Source organism: Hippichthys cyanospilos, chromosome 6 (genome assembly GCF_059441005.1).
Source record: "Hippichthys cyanospilos isolate Australia breed blue-spotted pipefish chromosome 6, RoL_Hcya_1.0, whole genome shotgun sequence".
Classification (NCBI taxonomy): Eukaryota; Metazoa; Chordata; class Actinopteri; order Syngnathiformes; family Syngnathidae; genus Hippichthys; species Hippichthys cyanospilos.
The window spans coordinates 19,248,330-19,260,568 of NC_142374.1; the positions used below are offsets into that span (position 1 = coordinate 19,248,330).

The 12,239-nt window shown below is 39.8% G+C and overlaps 1 protein-coding gene across 1 annotated transcript; it reads left to right on the top strand.

Moving 5' to 3' along the window:
• Positions 1-554: 554 nt before the first annotated feature.
• Positions 555-11,403, top strand: dhtkd1 (dehydrogenase E1 and transketolase domain containing 1). Its single transcript, XM_088417226.1, has 16 exons — positions 555-798; positions 2,041-2,193; positions 2,321-2,532; positions 2,878-3,072; positions 3,161-3,430; positions 4,278-4,449; positions 4,797-4,995; positions 5,752-6,064; positions 7,198-7,422; positions 7,502-7,652; positions 7,727-7,833; positions 8,558-8,722; positions 8,802-8,884; positions 9,120-9,283; positions 10,131-10,216; positions 10,281-11,403. Exons 1-16 carry the CDS (start codon positions 627-629, stop codon positions 10,380-10,382), a joined length of 2,769 nt encoding a protein of 922 aa, XP_088273352.1. The 5' UTR covers positions 555-626; the 3' UTR covers positions 10,383-11,403.
• Positions 11,404-12,239: the final 836 nt, after the last annotated feature.

A 12,239-nucleotide genomic window follows, 5' to 3' on the forward strand; every position in this document is an offset into this window, starting at 1 on the left:
CCTATTTATGAACTCTGCTCGAATTGGCATGTTTTTTTTTAATATGCATAGTGAAAACTTTTACATCCAAAAAAAAATGGTGGGCGAAAAGTTTCCAAAAAGCAACACATAATTAGAACTTGAAAGCCTGGAATCAAAATAACAGAAGTACACTTTTTGCCGTATAAAATTATATCCTAAAACGAACCAGGAGTCTCGACACAAACGTGAAAAACATTACTGTTGAATTAAAAATAAGTGGTAAATTTACGAGTTTAGAGTGAGTACTTGAATGTGTCAAATCTCACCCGCCACCTGTTGATACGTCATCAATGCCACGTAATTCATCGTCTCGGCATGTAAAGAACATTGTATTATATTAACATCTGATTTAAATAGTTAAAATTTAAGTCTTGGATTTCGTTAATCTAAAAAAAAATGCACTAATTGAATATTAATCGCTCGCGAAGAGTTTGGTTGAACCGGAAGTATGTTCGCTGTTAGCCAATGAGCGTCGAGTCTGTGTGTTTGACCAATCACCTTCGGCGCAGCGTTTCCTCCCTCCGCGCATGACACTCGGCAGCATGGCGGCTGCCCTTCTCAAGTAGCCTACTGCCACATACAACTCCGTTTTTAAACTTAAAACCATGTCGGCCGCTCTTTTCCTGAAAATCTCCACGAAGAGACTGCCGCTCGACGTGTGTCGCCGGGCCGTCGGCTGCTATTACCACACCGAGAGGGGCGTCTACGGATACCGACCCAAACAGAGCCAGGGGGAGGACAAGTTGCTGAGCGACCGCATCGCCAATTTAAATCAAGGTCAGCATCCGCGACGGACTACTTTACAGGTTTGCGTTTCAGCTCGAGGGGACGCGGGCTGTCACCATTTGAAAATATTGCACCCCAAAATGCGGGACTTCATATGCTTTTAACGCCTCACATTTGCTACTGTCGCTCTTGGAATTATGTGAGGCATGGTGGAAAAGTGGACGGCTCGGGGCGTAACTAAACATCTTTACGAAAGTTCAGTGTGGGCGGGGCCAAGCCGATTTTTATGAGACAAGGATCGTTTCAATTTTAACTGCTCTTCATTTAATATGTCAAATGTCCAAATTCCAATGGTGACACTGAACACACGCAACAGTTAAACGCAAATATTGCCATTGAGCCTATTACACACAAAATATAAACACATTTTAACCGTTTTTATAATTGCTTATTATTACTGTCTGATTTTTGTTCTCTCATATGTAATCACAGAACTTTATGAATTTCAATGAACGCAACCTCATTATTTTTCTGTTTGGCTTAAAACGACGTTCAGGGATGACTACCAATTTGGGAAAACAATATTTTTGCTGATTTTCTGACATCAAACACTAACTCAGTACTTTTCCCAATTCAGTGGTTCTCAGCCGTTTTTTTCCCAATGATTTACTTACTGTCAAAATAAATACATCCAGAACCCTCCTAAAGCATTTTTGAAATTTTTTCATTTTTGAAAAATTTTTGAAAAAAAGACTTGAAATAAAAATATTTGATGTCCATATCTTCATATTCAAAGGAATTTCCATAATTTGTAACATAACGCCACAAGAGTTAAACCCCGCTGGGGTACTTGTACCCCCTTTTAAGAACTGCTAGTCCCATCAGTAAAAACATACAGTAAAAAAAGCCTAAGATAGACCTTACAGTATTTAACTAGATAGAACCTTTATGTAGAATGCAATAAAATAAACATTTTGTGCACCATGAGTTCATGCATCAATTCCGTGGGCATTGAATGTCTGGTGTGCATGTCGTGGCTTGTAGTGTGCAGCGAAATACATTCAGAGACATACTAGACAGAGAGTAGACTTGATGAAACAGAAGAAAACCATCGCAACTAAGCTGTTAGTCGTTTCCACAGAGGATCAAGAATATATGCCTGTGAGTATTGTATGCTATCTTTGCATTTTGCTATTTGTTATGTTCAAACGCAAACTATTTAAAGATTCACATGTATTACGACATCACCCCTTCCGCATGCCTGACTGACAGTTGCGGCGTTTACGCTTTCAGATCACGGCCTGGCCCGTTTGGTGGAGGCGTACCGAGCACATGGACACAAGCTGGCCAAAATTAACCCTCTCCTGCCCGAAAATCCCGTCGTGGACAGCGTCCCTGAGATCAGCATGCTCACAGACACCCTCAGTGGGCAGCTCAACACCTCAGGTTGACCACGCTTGTGCTCCAATCTCCATTCTGTGGCACATATGGCCACTTTATGTGGTCTTTTTTCCCCCCCCCCCCTTACGCACTGCTAAAATCTCAAGGTGTTGTAACCTCCTTGTTTTTGCAGGGCTGCGCCACTTGGGCAAGGCGGAAGCTTCGGTGGAAGAGGTCCAGTCCTACCTGGAGAAAGCCTACTGCGGCCACCTGTCGGTGGAGACCAGTCAGCTGCGCAGCGCAGAGGAACGGGAATGGATGGCCGACCGTTTTGAGGAGCTCAAGGCCACCACATTTTCCTCGGATGAGAGGAGGACCCTGGCCAAGCTTATGCTGGAGTCGCAGGTAGGCACAAGTGGCACAGGTCTTATATATATATATATATATATATATATATATATATATATATATATATATATATATATGTATATATATATATGTATATATATATATGTATATATATATATGTATGTATGTATGTATGTGTATATATATATATATATATATATATATATATATATATATATATACACACACATATATATGTATGTATATATATATATATATATATATATATATATATATATATATGCATATATACATGCATATATACATATACATACATACATACATATTTGTATATTTATATGTATGTACTTATATGTATATCCCGTTGCGTTTTCACCCCAGGAATTTGACCACTTTTTGGCCACCAAATTTTCCACGGTGAAACGTTACAGCGGAGAAGGAGCAGAGAGCATGATGGGATTTTTCCACGAGCTGTTCCAGCAGTCGGTCCGAGCCGGCGTCACAGACATCGTCATCGGCATGCCGCACCGAGGTCGGCTCAACCTCCTCACGGGCCTGCTCAAGTTCCCGCCGGAGGTAACCAGCGATATTTTCAAGGGGGCACCCGTGGATTGATTTCAAAGAGACATCTGCAATATTGTCTTTTGTCTGGCTCCTGGTGTAGCTGATGTTCCGGAAGATGCGGGGCCTGAGCGAGTTTCCCGACACGTCTCCCGCCATCGGGGACGTCCTGTCCCACCTGACGTCGTCGGTGGAGTTGGACTTGGGTCCGGGGCCCCGGCTTCACGTCACCATGCTGCCCAACCCGTCCCACCTGGAGGCCATCAACCCCGTGGCTCAGGGCAAGACGCGGGCCAGGCAGCAGCTCCGCAAGGAGGGCGACTACTCGCCCGATGAGCACGCCCAACCGGGCGACCAAGTCGTCTGTTTGCAGGTTCCTCTACCATTTGACATGAATTCATTCTTTTTATCATCAAATTAAACTGATACCCAACTTATTTAGCAATATTTAGCATGGCAAGTTAATGTTTTGTCTATTTTTTTTAAAACATTATTTTCTCACGTACTATTAATAACTTGCTGTCAGCTGAAAATGGCGTTGTCTGCTCAAGGCTCAGTTAATGACCAATCAGGGCTCAACTTGTAAATGTCACATGAGCAAACCCAGAAAACAAATGTCACGACCAGTCATTACCTGAGTGTTGCGCATGTGATGTCATTTTCAGTTGACAGTAAGCGAAAATATGGTTTTAAAGGTATTAATCGAATGTGAGGAATAATTTAGTTATCAAATGAACCATAGTTAAAATACTTTAACTTTTTACTACTGCAAATGACGAAATAAATGGTTGAAAATTCACTTTACAAAATAGAATACGATAATATACATACATTAAACAATTTTACATGGGCAATTTGCAGTTCAGTATTTTATTTTGAAAAAAATGCTGTGTTATGTCTGAAATTATTCAAAATAAAATGAAAAGTGAATTATTTACAATTGATTTGTTTTTTAATTTTGCGTTAAATTTTTGCAGCTCTAATTAAATAAAACATGATTGTTGTGAATGCTGGCATGGAAAAATATTAACTTCAATTTTTATGTACGCTAAGCAATTTTTGTGTTTATTAAAAATGCCCAATTAATTCTAATTAAGCCTAAACAGTGATGCCTTTTCACAAAACCAGGTATATTTATATCTCCGAAATACATGGCAGTAGCGAAAATTTTTTGCTTGGTTTTATGTTTTTTCTCCTAAATGTGATTATTTTGCACACAGGTCCATGGCGACGGCTCTTTCCCCGGCCAGGGGATCGTTCCAGAAACCTTGACCCTCTCGAATCTCCCTCACTTCAGAGTAGGTGGGAGCATCCACCTTATCGTCAACAACCAAGTGGGCTATACCACTCCGTCCGAGAGGGGGAGATCTTCTTTGTACTGCAGCGACGTCGGTCAGTCAAGTCTTTTCTTTGATGTTCCTGAACGTTTCATTCATTCATGACCCCAATATTATCTTGTTTTTTAAGAGAAAAAAAATTACTTGGGTTTTTACACAACAGTGCACCGCTGTTGATCGGATATGTTCCTGCCTACCCACAGTTGCCGAAAATTCAAATATTTACAAAACAGTATAGTTAAACTTATTAAAAGAGATTGTATGTAGTTTTAGTTATTCTGCTTGTAGTTGTGCTCAGTGCTGCCCACCTCGCGTGTCGTGGCATAACTTGGTACTACACTCAGCGCGCAACATTATAAACCATCATAAACACTCTTTACGGAACTTGTGCTCTAATGTCAGGTAAGATGGTGAACTGCGCCGTGATCCACGTGAACGGCGACGACGCCGAGGAGGTGCTGCGGGCCACTCGGCTGGCTGTGGAGTACCAGAGGCGCTTCAGGAAAGACGTCATCGTGGACCTCATCTGCTACCGCCAGTGGGGCCACAACGAACTGGACGAGCCTTTTTTCACCAACCCGGCCATGTACAAGATCATCCGGTCAGTTAAGGCCTTACTTGGTTCGCTCAGATTATCCACATTTTATTTAATTTAGTCAGCACTTGCAGGGGATAAAGAATATATGCCTGTGAGTATTTCTCTATAGTCCGTCTCTATGTGTCGGGACGCAATTAAAGTTAAAATATCTTTTGCGTGACTGATAGGTGTTATGTGTCTTTGTTCTTTTGCATTCTTTGTCAGCATTAAGCTAAAGTTGTTTTACAATCACAATTTGTAGTTTTTACATCGTTCTTCATCATACAGGAACTTTGTATTGGAATTTGTCTGAAACGTTCCAACTTTTTGCAATCCGACTTCGGAAAAACAGCACCACCTGAAATTGTACAACCCTCAGATTTTCAGCTTCTTTACAATTGATGTCATCAGATTTCTTTAGTCCTTCATGGAAAAAAAGACCGATTACCATAGTGCTGAATCAAAATGAAACATTTCCAAACAGCTACTTTTATTTTGGAAAACAAGGAAAATAGTTCTGACAAATCCTAGTAAAAACATGTGAGTGCATTTCCCGCACATTCAATCGGTAAAAAATGATTTTTTTTCTATTTTTTAATGCAATGTAAAATAGTAAAAATTATAACTTAAAATGTGATTAATCAACAGATTAATTGAGCATTAAAATAATCATTAGTTGCAGCCCTATTATACAAGCCATTCAAAAATCAATTTCCCTTCAAATGTCCCCTTTAAAATGTGAAAAACTATGACTATAAATTAATTTCTTGTTCCCGGCAGCTCCCGTAAGAGCGTCCCAGACGCTTATTCCGAGCAGCTGGTCTCCGAGGGCTTAATGACCGAGGCCGAGTGCAGCCAGATCAAGACGGAGTACTACGGCTCGCTAAACGACAAGCTGGCCAACATGACCGTGTACAGCCCCCCGCCCACCAACCTGCAGGGCCGTTGGGGGGACCTGGTAGAACCCCAGGCCCGGGTCACCACCTGGGATACGGGCGTCCCCGTTCCCCTTCTTCAGTATGTCGGAGCCAAGTCCGTCGACATCCCGCAACACATCCAGTTGCACAGCCACCTTGTCAAGACGCATGCACAGGTACGGAGTGTTGGCCTGATACCAATACTTGGTATCAGTGCTTGATCATCCCTAGATGAAAATGTCACTGTACAGGCAGAAGTCACTAAAACATCCATCCGTTTTCAGTAGTTATAATGATGACTAGTGGTATTTACAATAAACATAATAGGCGGGAATCCGTGAGTTATTTCATTTTCTAATTAGTTTGCTCTAAATTTGCAAAGAAAATGTACTGTTGAAGTCAGAAATGCTCAACACACAATGCCACTCAGTGGCTGAAAAATTAACTCAAGCAATCTTTTACTCGGTTTCACACTTCTTTAACTGTATTGTATATCTCTTTACCTGAAAATGACTTTAAAATGACTGTATCATTGAACTAAAAGCGACAACCTAAGTAGGTAGCCAAAATAGGACAACCCAATATTTGGGTCAATTTGACTCAGGTTCCTTGTTTTGTTTTGTTTTTTAAACCAAAAAAATGGGTCATTGTGTGCAACATAACCTCAGAAAATTGGTTGTTTTATATAATATTTTTATATTGTCATAATGCTTTTAAACTGTTGCCCTCAGGTCAGCGCTACAGGGCTCATAAAAGCTGGCCAAACAGAATCAGACGCAGCTTTTTCCCGAGAGCTATATAACACTAAATAACAACAAAATGAGAACACACTTAAAAAGACAGTGAAAATTGCATTCTTCTGAAACTGTTTTTTCTTCTGTTCTTTTGGAACAGTGCATGCAATTTTGCTGTATATCTGCTCTGCAATTCTAATAAAGTCTGTCTTTTCTGTAAAAAAAAACAACAGCTGGGTCAAAATGACTCATATTGGGTCTTTTTTTTAAACCTATTATTGGGTTATTTTTAACCCAAATGTTTTTTTAAAGTGCTCTGTGGAGCAGTGGCTAGCATTTTCACCTTACAGTTCAGGGACCCGAGTTCAATTCCAGATGGCTTTAGCCTTCCTGTGTGGAGTTTGCATGTTGTCCCCGAGCCCGCGTGGATTCTCTCCGGGCACTCTGGCTTCCTCCCACGCTCCAAAAACATGCATACTGCCCGAAGTCAGCTGAGATAGACACCAGCAAGCCTGCGACCCTTGTGAGGATAGTGTCCACTTTTTAGGTGAACTAACGGCAGTTTATGTGCTCAGGCCCGACTCCAAAAGCTCGAAGAGGGCACCAAGCTGGACTGGTCCACAGCAGAGGCTTTGGCGTTCGGCTCTCTCCTTTGCCAAGGCTTCAACATTCGCATCAGCGGGCAGGATGTGGGGCGCGGCACCTTCAGTCAGCGCCACGCCATGGTGGTGTGCCAAGACACCAACGACATGTTTATTCCCCTCAACCACATCAGCCCTCAGCAGACGGGGCTCCTCGAAGTAAAAAATAAACGTCCTTATACGCACACCTCACCCATATCTGAAGCACCGTGGTTTGATAACGGCCATGTCTCGGCAGGTGTGTAATAGCCCGCTATCCGAGGAGGCGGTGCTCGGGTTCGAGTACGGCATGAGCATCGCCCAGCCGAAGCTCTTGTCCATCTGGGAAGCTCAGTTTGGAGATTTCTTCAATGGCGCTCAGATCATCTTTGACACGTTTATTTCCGGAGGTACTCAAGTTTTCGCATAACGGGATAAAGACACTCGTCAAGGAGCTTCAGATGCCAAATTTTGATGTTTGCAGGCGAAGCCAAGTGGCTGCTCCAGTGCGGGATGGTGGTACTGCTGCCTCACGGCTACGACGGGGCCGGACCCGAACACTCCTCCTGTCGCATGGAGCGTTTCCTGCAGGTCAAGATTCGAAAGTTTTACTGTCATATGTCTAGTATTATTATACCACACAATGAAAGTCTTATTCTGTTTACCTCCCCTGCAGCAGACCACATTCCAAAAACATTTTTAAAAGAAAAACATACCGTTAAAAGGAAAACATATACAAAGTACATAATAAAACCTGAATTGAAAAACCTAGGCAATATAGCAATAAAAACAAATGGAAAAAATACTCACTAAACAACAAATTATTAAAAAAAAAACGCTATAGATAAAAATTACACAATAAACCAAAAGCCATCTATAATAATTGAAAAAATATTGTAACTTGAAAAACACAGGATAATAATGGAAGCATTGTGGAATAAAAAAAAAAATGAAACTCATACTGGTAATGATGGATACATAATAAACAAAAAACACAAAATACATAAAAAAAAAACTAAATTGCGACCCTTGTGAGGATAAGCAGCTTTAGAAAATGGATGGAAAACCATACAGTATAGTAATGAAAAAAATAGAAGCATTATAATGATAAAAAACATTGTTAATAAAAAAATGTATACTTAACAAAAAGTGATTTATAATAAATAAAAAAATACCGTGAATAGATAAATCAACACAGTATACTAATAAAAATATATATTTTTTAAAATGGATCTTTGATATCCATGGCTGTCAATAGCAGCGAACAAGTTGAAATTCTCTGCTGGTGACCTGGCGTCTCACTCCTTGCCTTCAGATGTGTGACAGCGCGGAAGAGGGCGTGGACGGGGACACGGTCAACATGGCCGTGGTCAATCCCACCACGTCGGCTCAGTATTTCCACCTGCTCAGGCGACAGATGATCCGCAACTTCCGCAAACCTCTCATCGTGGTCGGACCAAAGATGTTGCTCCGATTTCCCGTGAGCGCGGCAGTCGACCTTGGAACGACACCGAAATATGCTTTTTTTTTTTTTTACATTTTTCCCCTTTCTTTTTAAGGGTGCTGCATCCAGCTTGACGGAAATGGCGCCGGGGACATCTTTCAAAACCGTTCTGGGGGATACTTCAGTCTCACCCCAAAAGTACAAAACTCATAATACAGTCGTGCAACTTTACCTTGGTTTACATGTGCCGCAGTCAACAGGTTTTTCAAGTTTTAATCTATTACTTTCTGTAAAACTGACTCGTTATGAATTCAGTCTCGAAACAGATTACATTTGTTTGACCAAGGTACCACTGTCGATTGATATTTGTTGTGTAATAATCTGCCAGAATGGGGGGAAAAAAAATACGAGCTCTATTTGTAATTCCACCCAGTGTCCAGAGGGTGGTGCTGTGCTCCGGGAAACATTACTACGCCTTGCTGAAGCAGAGGGACGCTGCAGCCAAGCAAGACTCTGCGCTCATCCGCTTGGAGGAGCTCTGTCCTTTCCCACTGGACGCACTCCGGGCGGAACTCAACAAGTATCCAAACGCTAAAGGTGTGCCCACACGACACGGAACTTAATTCATAAAAAAAAAAAAAAAATGCGAGGGAATGATCTGTTAGTTGATCAATTTTAGAGTTGATCATTTATTGGACAGATTTTCGATATGGCCAAATAATAAAATAGGATTTTCTTCAGTCATTCTGGACGATCAGGATTTGAATCCATTTTAATTGTATGTACCTGAGAAAAGCTTTGATTTATTAATTAAACATTTAGATATACCGTATTTCCCGCACTATAAGGCGCGCCTAAAAGACTTAATTTTTTTTAAAAAGCTGATAGTGCGCCTTATAATCAGGTGCGCCTTATGAATCAATATTGAGATTGAGATTCGTAGATGGGGAATGAACAGATAAAGTAAGCTTTCCCTGTTTCTTTTATGTCTTTACAGTTGAACAAGGTTGGTCATAGTGACATTGAGTTATTATGCTATTGAGAGTTTAGAGTTATTGAGTTAATATTGTTATTACTTTGAGTATTTCTATATTGTGATTGAAAAAGTTTTGAAACATGTCATTAATTGAGGGTGCGCCTTATAATCCGGTGCGCCTTATATATGGAAAAAGTTAGAAAATATGTAATTAATTGATGGTGCACCTTATAATCCGGTGCGCCTTATAGTGTGGAAAATACGGCATTGATTATTTACAAAAAGTTTGATCAATTAGAGAAATACATTCTGTGGAAAATAGACAAAAATGTGTCCTGATCTTAAATCAGTTTTATTGTAAATTTATGCAGAACTTGCTTAAAGGAAGCAATTAGACCTGAAATAAACCTGGACATCAAGAAACAACTGGCTATTAATGATATAAAGAAAAACAAACTGTCTCTATAGAGTTCATCTGGAGTCAGGAGGAGCCTCAGAACATGGGCCCGTGGTCTTTTGTGGCCCCCAGGTTTGAGAAGCAGCTGGCCTGCAAGGTAAGCTCCCTTGCACCTCAAAAATCCCCCCGCCCCCCTCTGAATCTTTTTCCCTCCTCCTCAGCTACGCTTAGTGAGCCGCCCCGCACTGCCCGCCCCCGCCGTGGGCATCGGCACCCTCCACAATCAGCAGCAAGAGGCCCTCCTCGCTGCCAGCTTCTCTTAAAAGGAAAAAAATAAAAAATAAAAGGACTCTACACTTTCAAACCCAATCAGTTGTGACCAAGACTTTCAAAGGGAATCATGTCTACAGGTAAAAGGCGGTTTCATATAGCGGCACGTATTCAGGACTACGTCTGGAACTGAACTTGTAGTTGTGTTTTCTCATCTTTAACATTTTTTTGCGTAATGGGTGTCAGTCAAAGCCTTAGATTGGAAGTTTATAACTGAATTGCGGAATTAGACGTAGCGTTCTTCATACCGGTGATTGTAAAATGAACAAACTCAGGTGGAATCAAATCATTTAAAAAAAAAAAATAATCAATGAGTACTTGTACAAAAATCTAAGTAGGGAAGTCTAACTTGAGCCTGAGGTTTGGAGTTTTAAATCTCTTGTGTGGAGTTTGCATGCTCTCCCCGTGCCTGAGTGGATTTTCTTCTGGTTTTCTGAAAGCCGGAAAGTATACGGAACCAGTTCAGGGTGCAGCCTGCTTCTCTCAGGTGTCCTTTTTTTTTTTTTTTTTTTTTTTTAGCATCTTAAGGAAAACCTCAGCTGTAATAAAGTGAATGAAAAACGGAACGATACAGTTTCGGACAATAATTATTGAAAAAAATAAAGTGAATGTAGCTGACATCAAAAGTCCGCTGGAATAAGCTTGCGCTCACAAGCTGCCTCAATGGAAAAAAAAAAAAAAAAAAAAGCTTGAAAATGAATGAATGAATCAAAGTACCGGTACTGTTAACATTTTATTCAGCAAATGGGAAATTGGAATGTACAGTATTATTTGGAGTTGGACTTTTGAATACGCTTCTGATCTCAAAAAGAGAATTGTTAATATTGAAATCGAAAATGTCTTTGTATTAAGTATGTACTGTAAAAAAAAAAAAAGTCAGAACTTGACTTTTTATGTAACTGCTCTCAGAACCATAAATCTCCTGTCTTACAAGGTTTACTGTATATGAAGCAAATTGGAAAATACTGTGTTGAAAAATGGACATTTTGGGAAATAAATCTATTTTGTGCTGCTGTCTGGGGCCATGCTCCCATTTTTTTTCTTACAGTAAAAGTTCCTTGGAAAGAAAAGTGTATTTTTTTTCTCAGAGCCATCTTGTCAATCAACTATGATTGTCTCAAATTTAAAGGAAAATATATTACATCCAGCTATAGACTAATTTGAAGATGAAGGCACGATTCTAAAATATTTTAAATACAGCCCAATATTGTTTTTGGTACATTTGGTAGAGGTTGTCTTTCTTTCACCAACTTTAAATGAAATAAATGTACAACAAAAAAACATGTATAATAAAAAAAATGTACATTTAAAAATATACAGCATGGTGAAAAATGAAAGACAAAAACATTTCTGACGAATGAATAAAAACAATAAAAACCTACTTTAAATTGAGAATATAATAAACAAAACCATAAAAATGATTTAAAAAAAATATGCTGTTAGTGGAAAAACATACAGTACAATAAGGAAAAAACAAGTTAAAACCTATTGTGAACAAATTTTGTTTTTTCTTTATTGTACTGTTAGTTTTTCTATTAACAGTATATTTTTCATCATTTTTATGGTTTTATTATGTACATTCTTAAAGTAGGTTTTAATTGTTTTTTCATTCAATTTTCATTATGCTGCATATTTCTTAAATATAATTGTTTAAAATTAATAATCATGAAATCCAAGCCAAAAAAAAAAAAACAACTACTTAGCAAATTTTACTCAACGCGTGTATTCTTGGGAACCTAATCCCCGCGATAAACGAGGGAAGACTACTGTACCGGCGCATATTTTTCATGTGTGAGCCCTGTGAATCCCCGCCTAGCAACAAGTGGACATTCAGTATGTTTAGTGTGATA